Source organism: Takifugu rubripes, chromosome 17 (assembly GCF_901000725.2).
Source record: "Takifugu rubripes chromosome 17, fTakRub1.2, whole genome shotgun sequence".
NCBI classification, from domain to species: domain Eukaryota; kingdom Metazoa; phylum Chordata; class Actinopteri; order Tetraodontiformes; family Tetraodontidae; genus Takifugu; species Takifugu rubripes.
The window spans coordinates 10,628,880-10,647,050 of record NC_042301.1 but is presented as its reverse complement, the minus strand read 5'-3'; the positions used below and the strand labels follow the sequence as shown (position 1 = coordinate 10,647,050).

The 18,171-nt window shown below is 40.2% G+C and overlaps 3 protein-coding genes and 2 long non-coding RNA genes across 8 annotated transcripts in view; 4 read left to right on the top strand and 1 right to left on the bottom strand.

Moving 5' to 3' along the window:
- Positions 1-16,805, top strand: LOC105418369 (B-cell receptor CD22-like). 4 transcript variants are annotated; one of them, XM_029850388.1, is made up of 9 exons: positions 1-485; positions 7,963-8,241; positions 8,321-8,554; positions 8,650-8,754; positions 8,964-9,158; positions 9,381-9,713; positions 10,038-10,079; positions 16,220-16,523; positions 16,612-16,805. In XM_029850388.1, exons 1-9 carry the CDS (start codon positions 332-334, stop codon positions 16,763-16,765), a joined length of 1,800 nt encoding a protein of 599 aa, XP_029706248.1. In that variant the 5' UTR covers positions 1-331; the 3' UTR covers positions 16,766-16,805. The 4 variants fall into 4 exon arrangements, with proteins under 4 accessions (XP_029706248.1, XP_029706250.1, XP_029706247.1 ...); XM_029850390.1 differs by having other exon boundaries at positions 16,220-16,536; positions 16,612-16,798; XM_029850387.1 differs by lacking the exons at positions 16,220-16,523; positions 16,612-16,805 and adding exons at positions 10,485-10,530; positions 10,615-11,718 and having other exon boundaries at positions 10,038-10,383.
- LOC115253203 (uncharacterized) overlaps positions 1-18,171 on the top strand; it is a 90,598-nt gene that overhangs the window by 1,955 nt on the left and 70,472 nt on the right. The gene's annotated exons all lie outside the window — the stretch shown is intronic.
- On the top strand, positions 5,303-6,643 carry LOC115253215 (uncharacterized). Its single transcript, XR_003891485.1, has 3 exons — positions 5,303-5,353; positions 5,452-5,497; positions 5,582-6,643. It is a non-coding gene; the product is annotated as an uncharacterized lncRNA (long non-coding RNA).
- LOC115253202 (B-cell receptor CD22-like) overlaps positions 9,417-18,171 on the top strand; it is a 30,957-nt gene continuing 22,202 nt past the window's right edge. The window contains exon 1 of the mRNA XM_029850394.1: positions 9,417-9,464. The gene's annotated coding sequence lies outside the window, so the exon portion shown is untranslated. The remainder of the gene's footprint in view (positions 9,465-18,171) is intronic.
- LOC115253213 (uncharacterized) lies at positions 13,804-16,212 on the bottom strand. The gene is made up of 3 exons (XR_003891483.1): positions 15,704-16,212; positions 14,808-14,971; positions 13,804-13,941 (listed from the first exon to the last, which is right to left on the bottom strand). It is a non-coding gene; the product is annotated as an uncharacterized lncRNA (long non-coding RNA).

Genomic DNA, 18,171 nt, shown 5'->3' with positions numbered 1-18,171 from the left:
AAACTGATCAGTATGCTGATGTGGTATTCTGTACAGGGAAGTTAAATGAAAAATGTTTTGGGAAACATAAATAAATTCTCTAATTTAAAAAATATAGTTTCAAAACCCAACCATGACAGCATTGTGCCATTTTAGTCTCTTCCTCTTTATTGTGGGTTTGTCTATACAAAGTGCTCCTGACACTAACTTCTCATTCTTGTCTTATTATCTTGTCTTATTTCATCTATAAATCCATCTTAAAGCACATTCTAAGGAAGTGGAAATTTGAAGGTACATGCCGACTTTACAAAGTTCTCTTCCTGTTTTAACAGATGTGTGTTGAGTTCATAAGATGAGCGTGGGTGGCAGAGATCATACTTGTATGTTCTTAATTTGTTGCCGTTACAGGCAGCTTCATATTAATCTTAAAACACATTTTAAGTTGAAAACAGCAATGTTTTCAACAACACTGGGATTTGCCATTGTTGGTTTCATCCTCAACTCAGGTAGGAATAATTTTTTTGTGCAGTTGTCAGAGAGAATCTATGTTTGATACTTTGTGAGTTGGAGTTTAGTTAACATCAAAAGCATCAGAAGCTTGTAAAACCTCCTGTGGTGTTTGATGACAAAACTAACAGTGCATGAAGTTAATGGTGAGCCTCCAGGTTTTCACTTGTGCTTCTCTCTGCTGAAGGGGTTCTGGGGAAAGGCAGCAGCATCTGTGCCTTAAAAGGTACTTCATTGAATCTTTCCTGCTCAGCTGAACATTCTACAATCCCAAAATGGTTCAAGCTGGATAGAACCAATTGGACAGAAGTGTTGGTAAATGGAAGTAGATTAAAACACCAGATATCTAAAGATACCCACCCGACTTTATCATTCATGGGTTTAACAAAGGACGACAAAACCTCTTACTGCTGCAATGAGAAACCAGAAAACTGCCATGAAGACCACATTCATCTCACTGTTACAGGTAAACTTGATGACTGACTAACTTTAAAGAGAAAGGGACGAGTTTGTGCTAATTCTCTGTATCTTTCTCTTCATCTCAGCCCTGCAGGTGAAGGTGTTTCCCACCACAGACGGACAGACGGTAACACTGATGTGCAGCACCGCCTGTACGCTGACTGACAGACCTGCTGCCTACATCTAGTACAGGAACTCAGAGCTTCTCTATCAAGACTGGTCTCCATGGTACCAGGAGATGGTCACCAGTGACAAAACAGTCAGATACTCCTGCGCCATCAAAGGCTACGAGGCTCTCAGAGCTCCTGCAGTCACAGTGGGTCAGTTATGTTTCGCTGGCGTTTCAACCACCAAAGTAATCCTGCAGTTTATTTCATCTTAACTTAATCCAGCAACCAGTTCTCTCTCCACCCAGAGTTGGTCTCTTTTACCTGCTTTACGGTGTCCTACAATGATGGGAGAATGTGTTTGTACAACCACACTTCAGTGAAAGGACCCTGCTCCATCACGTACCTCACAGGTTCACTTTCTCCATCACTCACAATCAATCCTCTCACAACACTGATCCTTTCATCATTTTACTCTTCATTTGTTTGTGTTTTGTTACTTTTACGTAGTTCCCATTTACAGTACCCTCACTTCCATTATCACAGGTTTTCTTCAGTTTATATGTGATATCTGTATTTTTCTACTTTTAACCATGATTCTATGTTTACCATCTTCTCTCAGAAATATATGTTGAAAAGACTCCAAGGAAGGATCATGTCAAACTGAGCTGTAACAACAGCTGTCCTCCCACAAACACTCAATGGTACAAGAACAGAGAAATGCATCAAGACCCATTACAACCAATACCCAACACTTCTCAAGACAACTTCCTGTGTGCTGTCAGTGGTGTCAAGGAGCTGCAGTCTGATGAAGTCTGTGAGTATCACCAAACCCGTGGCCTGAACATAGAAACAAGATAAACTGTTAAAAATATGTAAATATGAATTTGAGATGCAACAGTCCGAAAAAAAATCATAATTAAAGAATCCACTCAAAAATGTCAAGGTTTAAAGTGAATTTCCTTTGAGTTTCATCAAAACTGACACCGTCTTTGCTTTCATCTGTCAGGTGCTGCTGACAAATTCTGCCTGACTGTGAATTATATAAAAAAGAGAATCTGTGCTTTGGAAGGTTCCTCAGTAAACATCTCAAGTAAATATTCCAGTTCAAACCACACAAAATCCAAGGCTAAATACTGGTCTAGAATAATCTGGAATGGTGAGAAGGAGGAGAGAATGAATGTATTGAAAACTGATCATTTTACATATCATGAGGACCAAGAGAAGCAGATTAACATAATGTCAATTAAATCTGAAGAAAAGTGACTCAGCAGAATACAGATTCAGGCTCCAAGATGACAACACAAGTCAGAAACCCGGAACTGCTCTGATTGTTACAGGTAAATCTGGATATTAAAATATAAACACGCTTAAATCGAGAGAGCTTTGTATCTGAGCCACATCAAAATACAAGATTTTCTCATTTTCCCTTACAATCAGTAAATAGTTCGAATCAAAATTGAAGTTAAATAAAAGTTATCTTTCATAGGAAATGTGCTAACTTTCATGTAAATTAGTGATGAAATTTTAGCATGAATGTGTGGAAAACAGCAGAGGCAAAAAATGTTGATCATTTCTACAGTTTTGTGAATCACTTTACATGATAAAGTGCTTTCCTGTCTGAAACATGTGAAAATATCTGTTTGCTGCATTTGAATCAGACATAAAAGTCAAGATCAGTCCATCTACAGAGGTGACAGAAGGTGATCGAGTCAAACTGACCTGCAGCACCAGCTGTCCTCTGACCAACAACAAGAACTACATCTGGTACCTGAATGATCAACTTCTACAGCTGCCAGAGCACCAAAACAAACACCTGGTTCTGGATGTAGTCACAACTCAGCATGCAGGAAACTACTCCTGTGCTGTGAACACTCAGAGAGATGTTAGATCTCCTGAAAAGACACTCAGAGTTCAGAGTTCCTCATTAATGATAGGCAGTTCTATCCTGGACCAGATCAGTGGTTCTTTAGTGTCAGGTTATGTACCCCGGTCCTACAAGGTGGCAGTGATTAAGCCGTTGCTTAAAAAACCATCACTGGATCCTGATGTCTTAGCAAATTATAGGCCAATATCCAACCTTCCTTTTATCTCTAAAGTTCTAGAGAAGGTGGTGGTGACTCAGTTACTGCAGCACCTGCAGAGGAACAGCCTGTTTGAGATGTTTCAGTCAGGCTTTAGAGCTCACCAGAACACAGAAACAGCACTTCTTAAACTCACTAATGATCTTCTCATAGCTTCCAATCATGGACTGGTCTCTATGCTGGTTCTGCTGGACCTCAGTGCTGCCTTTGATACAGTTGATCACAGCATCCTATTACAGAGACTGGAACATGTGATTGGGATTAAAGGGACAGCACTAGACTGGTTTAGATCATACTTATCTGATAGATACCAGTTTGCTCATGTCCATGGTGTTCCCTCCTCATACAGTAGGGTTAGCCATGGAGTTCCTCAAGGTTCTGTACTCGGACCAATCCTCTTCACATTGTACATGCTTCCCTTAGGGAACATTATTCGGCAGCATGGGATACATTTTCATTGTTATGCTGATGACACTCAGCTCTATTTATCCATGAAACCCGAGGACACAGAGAAGTTAGTGAAGCTTCAGACCTGTCTTAAAGACATAAAGTCCTGGATGTCTTCAAATTTCCTCCTCCTTAACCGAGGAAAAACTGAGGTCATGGTGTTTGGTCCTGAACCTCTCTGGGATAGATTAGATCAAATGATCACTCTAGATGGTATCTCATTAACATCTAGTCTCCCTGTGAGGAATCTAGGAGTAACTTTTGATCAAAATCTCTCCTTCAACTCACACATTAAATTAGTCTCTAGAAGTGCCTTTTTTCACTTGAGGAACATCACAAAGATCAGGAAACTGCTAACGCGGCATGATGCTGAAAAGTTAGTCCATGCATTTGTTACTTCCAGGCTGGACTACTGTAACTCCTTATTATCAGGGTGTCCGAACAACTCTTTAAGAAGCCTCCAGTTGATCCAAAATGCTGCAGCCAGAGTTCTGACAGGTATTGACAAAAGAGATCACATTACTCCTGTACTGGTGTCGCTTCATTGGCTGCCCGTTAAATTTAGAATAATTTTTAAAACCCTTCTTTTGACCTACAAGGTCCTCAGAGGCCTAGCTCCATCCTACCTGGAGGAGCTAGTGATACCTTATCAGCCCAATAGACCGCTCCGCTCTCAGAATGCTGGTCTACTTGTGGTTCCCAGAGTTTCCAGGAGTAGAATGGGGGGCCGAGCATTTAGCTACCAGGCCCCCCTGCTATGGAACCAGCTCCCTGTCCAGGTACGGGAGGCTGACTCCATCGCTACTTTTAAGATCAGACTCAAAACCTACCTCTTTGAAAAAGCTTATTGTTACTAATTCAGTAGTTCCAGTTACTATCATAGACAGACAAATTATCATACTTAGGGGGTCGTCTAATCGTTAGGTCACATCTTAGTTATGCTGTTATAGGCCAAGGCTGCCGGGGTCCGGAAACATGATCACCTGACAGGCCTCTGTCACTCCACTGGGTCATGGTTTCCTCTCCTCTCCTCTCCTCTCCTCTCCTCTCCTCTCCTCTCCTCTCCTCTCCTCTCCTCTCCTCTCCTTTCCTCTCCTCATCAAGCAGACTAGTTATGCTGATTCTTGTGTAGTTTTTCTGCTTCTCCCCCCCTCTATTTATTTACAGATATCGCCACCCTCGGAGCTGCATAATGACCTCCGGCCCCGCTGAAGTGATTGTACATCATATTTTTTGTGTGTGTTTCTGTGCTCTGTGCCTCTCCTCTCACTCTCCTCTCCTCTCACCCTCCTTCTCCTTTTCCTCTCCCTCTCCTCTCCTTTCCTCTCCTCTACCTCCCCTTCACTCTACTTCTCCTCTCCTCTACCCCTCTCCTCTCCTCTCCTACCTATCCTATCCTCTACCTGTCCTCCCCCTTCTCCTCTCTCTTTACCCAGCCGGCCATCAGCAGGAGGGTCCCCCTACATGAGCCTGGTCCTGCTCAAGGTTTCTTCCTGTTAAAGGGGAGTTTTTCCTTGCCACTGTTGCTTGTCTGGGGTCAGGCCCTGGGATTCTGGAAAGTGCCTTGAAACAATTTTGATTGTATAAGATGCTATATAAATAAAGATTGATTGATTGATTGATTGATTGATTGATTGATTGATTGATTGATTGATTGATTGATTGATTGATTGATTGATTGATTGATTGATTAAAATGGACCCTGGCGACAGCTGCAGGAGTTGGTGCTGCTCTCCTGGTCTTCACCTCACTTGTCATCTGTTGCATCAGGTGAAGAACAGAACCTGATGTAAACTGAGTTAATCACATAACACACATCAAATGTGACTGGTATCACAAGTGGGGTATTTTTTTAACATTCATTTCAGAGGAAAGGGAAAGTTGAGCCAGAATACTGTCCTCAAGTTGGAGGAGGTAAGTGGCGCGATGCTCCTTAACTATAACCATCTTCCTAAAACAAACATAACACCAACATTCAGTGTCTTGCCTCATTGTCAGGTAAATCACGGTCCTGTGCATGAGGAAATCACAGATCAACCCACGGAGGAGAATGGCATTTACTACAGCAGCATACGTTTCCCTCAGACTGATGTGGATCCTCTTGACAGCATGGTCCAACCTCATCAGCACCAACAGGAACAGCACATCCCTTATGCTGTTGTCTGTCTGAGGAACCGCTGCACATGAACAAGCATGTTATAGTGTAATTTCTGATTCCTCCAAGTATTTATACAATTAATCATCTTAGTCTTTAGTCTTAGACCATAACGTTGGTGAGACCACAACTGATCATCGTCTCCAGTTTGTGGATTCCTGCTGATTATGACAGAAATAAAACTGCAACTTTTTACTGATAGAAGATGGGATAAAATTAAGCAGATGTGCTTTATATACACTTACATTAAATTGATCATTTAGTAAGGACCTGAACAGGCTTTATCCTGCATTTTAGACAGTTTTTCACAGTTATATAGATGCAATAATAATAATAATAATAATAATAATAATAATAATAATAATAATAATACAGCATAGGCTCTGTGAAGTGAACTTACCTGAATGGATCATCACCTGTGGTGCTCTGCAGTTTTGACCTGCTGTGTAGTAGCAGCCTACTATTAAACTCTTCAATATGTGAAGGAACACAAAGAAAATATTAATTGTATTGTGTACATGTGGCATGGACGAATTACGTTGATCATTTTGTACACCGCCATTTTGTAAATCCTACCTTTCGAAAGGTGCACTGACGCAAACACTTTGTTAAAAAGTAGTTTATTCGCAATAATACTCCGTCGCGACATTACTGCACACACGTAAACCTTAGTCATGTGCTGTTATTGACATATTTCTGAAGCAGCAAATTCCTTCAATTGATTATTAGGGCATGCTAACAAAACAGGAAAATGCCAACCTCCACTAGCCACCCTATGTAACCATACATGCCCCAAATCGAACTACAATGCTTGGTGTTTGTGTTTAATAAACAATGTGAGAAACAAAACGGCTGTGTCGATGACGAGGCACTTGTTACCAATAGGCTAATGCCATTTCCGTTTTTTTTTTTTTTTTGTAACACTGTACATGTGATAGTTGTTATTAAATGTTGAAAACTCTCCTGAAAAGACACTCAGAGTTCAGAGTTCCTCATTAAAATGGACCCTGACGGCAGCTGCAGGAGTTGGTGCTGCTCTCCTGGTCTTCACCTCACTTGTCATCATCTGGATTATGTGGGTGAAAATGGTCACTGTTAAATCAAGAACTGTTTCATTTGTATTATATTGTATATTAACTCAGCACTTTTTGGTTGAAAATCAGAAAAAGCAAGTTTTCCAATCAACATTCTGGACCTGGGATGTCAGACAACATTGAGATGGTAAATATAATATACCGGTAGTGTTCGATAAATATTTCAAGTTATCACTGAAGACCCCTCCCTCAGATGTTTCTAATTGTATCACAAGTGACTTCAGACTGAAGACACTGAATTGCATCTGGATTAGAGGCTAAATCTTGGTTGTTTCTCCTCAGCAAAGCCCAGAGAGCCACTATAAAAACGTGGCAACAGCAAAAACAGAGCAAGATGATCATCAATACAGCAGACTTCACTTCACCCAACAACACACCGATGATCTCTATGCCGCTCTTTCTCCACTGTCTTCTAACTCTCACCACTGCTGACACTGGAAACAACATTAAAAGACATCTAAATATGCAATAGTTTTGTCTTCATTGTAATGGTTGTAGTCCGGTGTTGGGTGTTAACGCAGCTCTTAAAGCACGTATGTATGTGATGGTTTCAGGTCGGGTCACCACAGCTAAAATGAAATCAGATATTTCTGTCCTTGACCTTCTAGCTCACTGCAGCAACTTTGTAATAAAATGTAAAGGACAAGATCATGGAAAATCTATAAAAATGCATGACACAGATGCTTCACTAGAGGTCCTTTTTAAAACAAAAATAATAGCAGGAAGTGGAGATTGGAAGGTACGTGCCGACTTTACAAAGTTCTCTTCCTGTTTTAACAGATGTGTGTTGAGTTCATAAGAAGAGCGTCGGTAACATACAGTAGATCATACTTGTACAGTATATTCTTTGTTGCCGTTAAAGGTAAACACATTTTAAGTTGAAAACAGCAATGTTTTCAACAAAACTGGGATTTGCCGTTGTTGGTTTCATCCTCAACTCAGGTAGGAATAATTTTTTTGTGCGTTTGTTAAAAAGAATCTATGTTTGATACTTTGCGAGTTGGAGTTTAGTTAACATCAAAAGCATCATAAGCTTGTAAAACCTCCTGTGGTATTTGATGACAAAACTAACAGTGCATGAAGTTCATGGTGAGCCTCCAGGTTTTCACTTGTGCTTCTCTCTGCTGAAGGGGTTCTGGGGAAAGGCAGCCACATCTGTGCCTTAAAAGGTACTTCATTGAATCTGTCCTGCTCAGCTAAACATTCTACAATCCCAAAATGGTTCAAGCTGGTTGGAACCAATTGGACAGAAGTGTTGGTAAATGGAAGTAGACTAAAACACCAGATATCTAAAGATACCCACCCGACTTTATCATTCATGGGTTTGACAAAGGACGACAAAACCTCTTACTGCTGCAATGAGAAACCAGAAAACTGCCATGAAGACCACATTAATCTCACTGTTACAGGTAAACTTGATGACTGACTAACTTTAAAGAGAAAGGGACAAGTTTGTGCTAATTCTCTGTATCTTTCTCTTCATCTCAGCCCTGCAGGTGAAGGTGTTTAACACCACAGACGGACAGACGGTAACACTGATGTGCAGCACCACCTGTACTCTGACTGACAGACCTGCTGCCTACATCTGGTACAGGAACTCAGAGATTCTCTATCAAGACAGGTCTCCATGGTACCAGGAGATGGTCACCAGTGACAAAACAGTCAGATACTCCTGCGCCATCAAAGGCTACGAGGCTCTCAGAGCTCCTGCAGTCACAGTGGGTCAGTTATGTTTCGCTGGCGTTTCAACCACCAAAGTAATCCTGCAGTTTATTTAATCTGAATTTAATGCAGCAACCAGTTCTCTCTCCACCCAGAGTGGGTCTCATCTACCTGCTTTACGGTGTCCTACAATGATGGGAGAATGTGTTTGCACAACCACACTTCAGTGAAAGGACCCTGCTCCATCACGTACCCCACAGGTTCACTTTCTCCATCACTCACAATCAATCATCTCACAACACTGATCCTTTCATCATTTTACTCTTCAATTGTTTGTGTTTTGTTACTGTAACGTAGTTCCCATTTACAGTACCCTCACTTCCATTATCACAGGTTTTCTTCAGTTTATATGTGATATCTGTATTTTTCTACTTTTAACCATGATTCTATGTTTACCATCTTCTCTCAGAAATACATGTTGAAAAGACTCCAGGGAAGGATTATGTCAAACTGAGCTGTAACACCAGCTGTCCTCACACAACCACTCAATGGTACAAGAACAGAGAAATGCATCAAGACCCATTACCACCAATACCCAACACTTCTCAAGACAACTTCCTGTGTGCTGTCAGTGGTGTCAAGGAGCTGCAGTCTGAGGAAGTCTGTGAGTATCACCAAACCCGCGGCCTGAACATAGAAACAAGATAAAGTTTTGACGTGGTTTTATCATAAATCCTTACTGTTAAAAATTTCTAAATATGAATTTGAGATGCAACAGTCCGAAAAAAAATCATAATTAAAGAATCCACTCAAAAATGTCAAGGTTTAAAGTGAATTTCCTTTCAGTTTCATCAAAACTGACACTGTCTTTGCTTTCATCTGTCAGGTGCTGCTGACAAATCCTGCCTGACTGTGAATTATATAAAAAAGAGAATCTGTGCTTTGGAAGGTTCCTCAGTAAACATCTCAAGTAAATATTCCAGTTCAAAGTACACAAAATCCAAGGCTAAACACTGGTCTAGAATAATCTGGAATGGTGAGAAGGAGGAGAGAATGAATGTATTGAAAACTGATCATTTTACATATCATGAGGACCAAGAGAAGCAGATTAACACACTGTCAATTAAATCTGTGAAGAAAAGTGACTCAGCAGAATACAGATTCATGCACCAAGATGACAACACAAGTCAGAAACCCGGAACTGTTCTGATTGTTACAGGTAAATCTGGATCATAAAATATAAAACAAGCTTAAATCGAGAGAGCTTTGTATCTGAGCCACATCAAAATACAAGATTTTCTCATTTTGCCATCCAATAAGTAAATAGTTCGAATCAAAATTGAAGTTAAATAAAAGTTATCTTTCATAGGAAATGTGCTAACTTTCATGTAAATTAGTGCTGAAATTTGAGCATGAATGTGTGGAAAACAGCAGAGGCAAAAATTGTTGATCATTTCTACAGTTTTGTAAATCACTTTACATGATAAAGTGCTTTCCTGTCTGAAACATGTGTGAAAATATCTGTTTTCTGCATTTGAATCAGACATAAAAGTCAAGATCAGTCCATCTACAGAGGTGACAGAAGGTGATCGAGTCAAACTGACCTGCAGCACCAGCTGTCCTCTGACCAACAACAAGAACTACATCTGGTACCTGAATGATCAACTTCTACAGCTGCCAGAGCACCAAAACAAACACCTGGTTCTGGATGTAGTCACACCTCAGCATGCAGGAAACTACTCCTGTGCTGTGAACACTCAGAGAGATGTTAGATCTCCTGAAAAGACACTCAGAGTTCAGAGTTCCTCATTAAAATGGACCCTGACAGCAGCTGCAGGAGTTGGTGCTGCTCTCCTGGTCTTCACCTCACTTGTCATCTGTTGCATCAGGTGAAGAACAGAACCTGATGTAAACTGAGTTAATCACATAACACACATCAAATGTGACTGGTATCACAAGTGTTTTTTTATTTTTTTAACATTCATTTCAGAGGAAAGGGAAAGTTGAGCCAGAATACTGTCCTCAAGTTGCAGGAGGTAAGTGGCCCGATGCTCCTTAACTATAACCATCTTCCTAAAACAAACATAACACCAACATTCGGTGTCTTGCCTCATTGTCAGGTAAATCACGGTCCTGTGTATGAGGAAATCACAGATCAACCCACGGAGGAGAATGGCATTTACTACAGCAGCATACGTTTCCCCCAGACTGATGTGGATCCTCTTGACAGCATGGTCCAACCTCATCAGCACCAACAGGAACAGCACATCCCTTATGCTGTTGTCTGTCTGAGGAACCGCTGCACATGAACAAGCATCTTATAGCGTAATTTCTGATTCCTCCAAGTATTTATACAATTAATCATCTTAGTCTTTAGTCTGAGATCATAACGTTGGTGGGACCACAACTGATCATCGTCCCCAGTTTGTGGATTCCTGCTGATTAAGACAGAACTAAAACTGCAACTTATTCACTGATAGAAGATGGGATAAAATTAAGCAGATGTGCTTCATATACACTTACATTAAAATAATAATTTAGCAGCCACAGTTGTAAGGACCTGAACAGGCTTTATCCTGCATTTTAGACAGTTTTTACAGTTATTTAGATGCAATAATAATAATAATCATCATAATAATACAGTATAGGCTCTGTGAGGTGAACTTATCTGAATGGATCATCACCCGTGATGCTCTACAGTTTTGACCTGATGTGTAGTAGCAGCCTACTATTAAACTCTTCAATATGTGAAGGAACACATAGAAAATATTCATTGTATTATGTGCATGTAACATGGACGAATTACGTTGATCGTTTTGTACACCGCCATTTTGTAAATCCTACCCTTCGAATGGTGACGCCAACACTTTGTTAAAAAGCAGTTTATTCTCAATAATACTCCGTCGCGACATTACCACAGACACACAAACCTGCCGTTATTGACATTTACAGCCACCCTATGCAACCACACATTTGTGTAAATATCCCAAATTATTTTATCAATATATCTCTATCTATAACAAAAATAAATAATAAACAAACAATGTAAGAAACGAAACGGCTGTGTCAATGACGAGGCACTTGTTACCAATAGGCTAATGCCATTTCTGTTTATTTATTTTTAGTAACACTGTACATGTAATAGTTGGAAACTGACAGAACAAAGTTTGGATGTATAAAGAAAATAAGTGCTGTACCTTTTGTTTAATAAATGCGCAGTAAATAATTACTTGGAGTCTTCCATCAGATGACCGGCAGTTTTGCAGTATTATGAAGGCATTCACATATCTACATCTGGGATACACTCCAGAAGACATTAATGAAGAGAAACACGTAACATTTTAAATGTTAGTCCACAGGTATAGAGGCAAAACAAATACTGTACGTGATTTACAGTGCATAAACAAAAAAATGCAATTAATCATCTGCTTCCAAAATCAAGTCTGAGTAACGGAGAAAAAAAAGTTGCGCGGATGGGTGTTGTCTTTAAATAACTTAAACCTTAAAAAACATGTCCATGTAAGGCAGTAATCATTCACCAGCATCTAAGTGTGAAGTCATGTCGTCCCATTAACAGAAGTGGAAATGGAAAGGAGAGCTTCAGGGTATTACAACATCTTAAAGTTACATCAGTATACTTTGCAGACAAGTACATGACGTTGGTCTGACTGCTATTTTCAAGCTGCTAGATTTACCACTTCCTCCTGTTTCTCAAATACACTGTAAAAAAGAAAAAGTTGAGAAAACGTGAAATTTCAAGGCAACATGATGCAAGAGATTTTTGAGTTTTCTCAACTTTTGCCTACTGTTGTTGACTTAACTAAGGTTTTCAAGTTCTGACAAGAGTTCTGCTAACTTGGATCTTCTTGTTCACCTAATTAGGATAATCCTGGAAGGCTAACAAAGAAATTCTGGTTTCAATGTCATGTATTTCTGCCTTCACCAAATGCAGATATTCTTGTTGAATAAACATACAATTCTTACTCCAGTGAGTTGAAAATTTACCTGTATAAATAAAGGAAAATTTATGTTGCCGTCATTATATTTGAAAAACGCTCAATAAATAGATATTGAATAAAACAAAGCACAACTGAATGTTATCTGAAATCTTATTTATTTTGTTGAACAGTGCCTCAAGTACATTTCAGAATGTCATGGGTAGTTGTGTCAATTTCTGTAAAAAAGTATTGCCAGTTTCTTCAGAGACATTAAAATTGAAGTCCAGAATTAACAAAGAAAAACAAAGTATGTGAAAAAAAGTGTCCAGCAACATATAGTCATTCATGCACACACCCTGATTGTCTTGTAAAAGCTGAACTTAACCACTTGCACATTAAATGGAATAGTGCCACAAGTGATCGGCTGTGTACCCAGACACTTAAGTTTTACATGGGCATAACTATGATGAACTAGTTAAAAGTTCTTAAAAATTTTACCATCAATGAACAGGGAACTAACAGGTAAAACACCAGTGCTGCGCTTCATGTAAAGTGGACAACACTTCAACAAATCTTTTAAAATTGACAAAATCTCATGACAAAATCTCACCATATATTTAATTAATGACACAGTAGCTTTCACCCACCTACTTTTTTGATGAGTTTTGTACAAAAGCATTTTCTGCTACGGAACACCCACCAACGATGCCCAGCTGCTTCTCAGCAGAAAAAAGGGAGTGAGAGTTATAGACAACTTCAAGCCTCACCATAAAATTATCTGGACTGCACTGAGGAGGTGTATATTTCCATTCTGGATGAACTCATCCTTTAAAACATCTCATGGGAATTAGGAATTAGTTTTACTTGCATTACTTTGTCTGAACTTACCAAGCACTTCAGGAAAACCTTTGTTGCATCTTCTCGGAGGAAAATGGGCAGGCGGATGTCTAAAGAGTATTCAGTGCAAAACAAGCATTTCAATTAGTATATACTATATATAATTATTATATACATAATGTACTTAAACACAATGCAAAATCAGGACTCTTTTATAGTAATGAAGATAAAGGACAGGTCAGACCGAGCAACATGTAAAACTTAAAAAAAATACAACAACACTGCAACCATGTTAACAATTTTACTTCACTTTTACAAATTAAAATTCTGTTAAATCAAATACCGACATAAACACAAATAAGAACATAAAGCAATGACTGCTGACATTCATTTTTACTGACACACATCCACTAATGTGTTTTTGCTGAAGCTAACATCTTTTTCTGTTTCTCTTATGAGAGAAGTATATTCATACTCTTCTAAAAATGTCAGGCAAAGGAGCACTTCACTCACCTGTTCATCAAGTTATCCAGGAGGTCTTCCATCTTCTCACCAAGAGCTCCCTTCTTAGACCGCTACAGTTGCAGCAGGCCAGGCACTAATTTGCCAAGGGGATGCATTAAAAGTCCCCAGGAGGTCGTTGCTCGTGATCCGATGAAATTCTTCAGATATCTAAACAAGACAATCAACAAGATATTGCCATTTATTCAGCACAGAAAATTCCTGGGTAGTTGTCTGGTGCAGGCTGCACCATGTTCAATGCCTGACCATGTTATCAACAGCAAAACCTACTTCAAAAAGCTCTTGTGAGTACGTCTTTTGCACAGGAATGGAAATACCCTCCACAAAAAACAGTATCAATATGCAAATGCATATTATCATGTTCCAGTGTTGCACCGAAATCTGTGACCAATCAGATTCTGTGACCTGCCTTAGTATTCTTTCCCTAACCATCTCAGTCTACAGAAGCCCTATTTCCACCAGGAAAAGAAAGACAAATCCATGCCAAGTCAAAATTATGAGATAAACTCCAAATTTGGTCGTTTTTCTCCAGGTGAAACTACTTTAAATTTGTCTCATAATGTCTTTTTATTTCACAATTTCGATTTAGCATGGGGATTCTTTTTTTCTTGTACAGGCAGAAATGGGCTTCCATAGGAGTGAAATGTTTAGGGTAAGAATATTAGGAAAGGTCAAAGAATCTAATGAGTCACAGATTTCGATGTAACACTGGCAAGAGAGTATGGCATTTGTAAACATGGACCTTGAGGACTGACAATTCAATAGAAATGTGACCATTTTGACACCCATTACAGTTGCAGTAAGTGATGCACTCCTTGGGAGGACAGAACATAACAAAAACACTGGCATTGCACATTTCTGGAGTGGGTGTAGTGGGTGCAGTGTGTTGGAGGGGCCTTGAGTGGAGTGGTAGCGCAAGGTATAATAAAGTTTGCCAATACATTACCCCAGCAAATGCTGTACTTCTTCAATTATAGTCAATCTAGTATAATAACTTGTGCCTAGGACAGCCTTACCTCTTCAGAGGAAAATAGTGCAGGCCATCTCTCCTGGACCTCAGATACCATAGGTTGACACTCCACGACCTCTCTCCGCCTGAGGGAAAATGTCAGCGCCATCTTCTGCTGGATGACTGTCATGTTCTTTTGTTTCTTCTTCATTTCATCGACCAGAGCAATAACTATGAAAAAATTAATACTATCTGTAAAGTGACATCAACAACACACAATTATTCCTCAAATATTCTGTCTCCTTCCCCATTATGTAAAAAGCTCTGAAAATGTAGCAATCTTATAACAGAGCATGAAGCACAACTTTAATTTGTATGTAACAGTTAACTTACAGTAATTAAGGACATTAGACAATGTCACACCAGCTGTCAAACTGTCAGGTTAGCTTTATACATTACTGTAAAGTAACAGTGCAGCACCGGATAAACGGTGTCTATTGAACAAAAGAAAAACAACGTTAGCTAATAAGCAAGTTACTGACATCAGCGTCGTATAATTGGCGCACATGTCTGCCATACACCGACCCATGAAAGCGTGTGCATGAGGACGCCTGCCTGCACCCGCGTAGCTTACATGGGCGGGAGTTTGTTGGTCATGTTAACATCATGTCTCCATACAAGGATAACAATAAAACCGATTACAAAACGAGTAATAAGCTAATAAGCTTTACCACGGCCGACGTGCAATAAAGATGAGATACCGTCATTTAGTGATGAAAGTCTGTATCTGAATTTCAGACGTGATTAACATTAAACAGTACTAAACATTACTTTTTGCGGGGGTCGAACGAGCTGGGCCGATGCTCTGTAATAAAACCTTAGCATAGAAGTAGGTGAAGGGCTGGAAATGTCGTTAGGCGCTTGTAGAAAACGCTAACAACATACTTAAGCTAATTAGCTTACCTGCTAGGGCAAAATGGTCGTCAGCTCCCGCTTCTGTCCAGAAAATGTCCAAGCACTACTTTGGCCACGTTTGGTCAAGTTTTCTTGGGGGGCGGTTCAGTACAGAAAATGTCGACTGACCATCATCACACGTCTCGGGTCTGCTCAGGTTCAGTAGAAGGTCCGTTTGGTCGTCAGCGAATTCAAACTTGTTCAGGCCATGTGCGCATGCGCACATCAGTCATCTATGGGGTTTCCCACTGGTTCCCAACTTAACTCAAAAAATCTACTCAAAAGTTGATAATCTTTATTGTGCTGCTTATAAAATCTTAGTTAGGACAACAATGAGAGAATGTGTTGGGCACACAAGTTTTTGTAGGTTGTAAATGGAAAGCTTTATTTCTGAGTCAGTTTAATTTGAAAACTTTAATTAAATCAACAATTACTAGTTATCGTTTTTACGGTCAAGACGGGAAGCTCTTTATGCATCACTCTGTTTTACTGTTCTCACCCAGAGGTGAGACCTTCTCACAGAAGGTGATCGAGTCAAACTGACCTGCAGCACCAGCTGTCCTCTGACCAACAACAAGAACTACATCTGGTACCTGAATGATCAACTTCTACAGCTGCCAGAGCAACAAAACAAACACCTGGTTCTGGATGCGGTCACAACTCAGCATGCAGGAAACTACTCCTGTGCTGTGAACACTCAGAGAGATGTTAGATCTCCTGAAAAGACACTCAGAGTTCAGAGTTCCTCATTAAAATGGACCCTGACAGCAGCTGCAGGAGTTCGTGTTGCTCTCCTGGTCTTCACCTCACTTGTCATCATCTGGATTATGTGGGTGAAAATGGTCACTATTAATTCAAGAACTGTTTCATTTTTATTATATTGTATATTAACTCAGCACTTTTTGGTTGAAAATCAGAAAAAGCAAGTTTTCCAATCAACATTCAGGACCTGGGATGTCAGACAACATTGAGCTGGTAAATACAATACAGTGTTTGTTAAATATTTCAAGTTATCACTCAAGACCCCTCCCTCAGATGTTTCTAATTGTATCACAAGTGACTTCAGACTGAAGACACTGAATTGCATCTGGATTAGAGGCTAAATCTTGGTGGTTTCTCCTCAGCAAAACCCTGAGAGCCACTATGAAAACGTGGCAACAGCAAAAACAGAGCAAGATGATCATCAATAAAGCAGACTTCACTTCACCTGACAACACACCGATGATCTCTATGCCGCTCTTTCTCCACTGTCTTCTAACTCTCACCACTGCTGACACTGGAAACTAACAGTGCATGAAGTTAATGGTGAGCCTCCAGGTTTTCACTTGTGCTTCTCTCTGCTGAAGGGGTTCTGGGGAAAGGCAGCAGCATCTGTGCCTTAAAAGGTACTTCATTGAATCTGTCCTGCTCAGCTGAACATTCTACAATCCCAAAATGGTTCAAGCTGAATGGAACAACGTGGACAGAAATGTTGGTAAATGGAAGTAGATTAAAACACCAGATATCTAAAGATACCCACCCGACTTTATCATTCATGGATTTAACAAAGGACGACAAAACCTCTTCCTGCTGCAATGAGAAACCAGAAAACTGCTATGAAGACCACATTCAGCTCACTGACTGACTAATTTTAAAGAGAAAGGGACGAGTTTGTGCTAATTCTCTGTATCTTTCTCTTCATCTCAGCCCTGCAGGTGAAGGTGTTTCCCACCACAGACGGACAGACGGTAACACTGATGTGCAGCACCGCCTGTACGCTGACTGTCAGACCTGCTGCCTACATCTGGTACAGGAACTCAGAGCTTCTCTATCAAGACTGGTCTCCATGGTACCAGGAGATGGTCACCAGCGACAAAACAGTCAGATACTCCTGCGCCATCAAAGGCTACGAGGCTCTCAGAGCTCCTGCAGTCACAGTGGGTCAGTTATATAATCCTGCAGTTTATTTAATCTGAATTTAATCCAGCAACCAGTTCTCTCTCCACCCAGAGTGGGTCTCATCTACCTGCTTTACGGTGTCCTACAATGATGGGAGAATGTGTTTGTACAACCATTCAGTGAAAGGACCCTGCTCCATCACGTATCCCATGTAGGAATATTGGTAGGAACCAATAAGTGGAACTAATGTGCCGATGTTTTACGTGCTTGGGGAGTACTTGTGTGTGTGGATTAAAACAATAGAAAGGATACACTCGTCTCGTCTCTCTTAGAGATATATACAAGGCATAGAGTATTGCTACATGGTGTCAGAAGCATCGAGTCCAGTCACCGTAATTTTCGGAGGCAGATGAGAAGACGTTTGTTCGGAGCAGAAACGGACGTTTTGATGAGTGAGGGCTGGTCGGCGTTTCGGAGCTAATAAGCGAACTAGCTAGCAGTTAGATACTGTAGTAGTAGCTTTCTGAAAACGGCCGAATCAAGCTGAAATTGACGGTGCTATTAAAGACTGCATCGAGAGTGATCCTGCATATTTTGTT

Bases quoted from the DNA above. Each gene is read 5' to 3' on its own strand.
- LOC105418369 (XM_029850387.1), top strand. From the start codon at position 332: ATGAGCGTGGGTGGCAGAGATCATACTTGTATGTTCTTAATTTGTTGC. The intron at 8,555-8,649 runs GTCAGTTATGTT...CTCTCCACCCAG, and splicing joins AGCTCCTGCAGTCACAGTGG to AGTGGGTCTCATCTACCTGC. The intron at 9,714-10,037 runs GTAAATCTGGAT...CATTTGAATCAG, and splicing joins AACTGTTCTGATTGTTACAG to ACATAAAAGTCAAGATCAGT.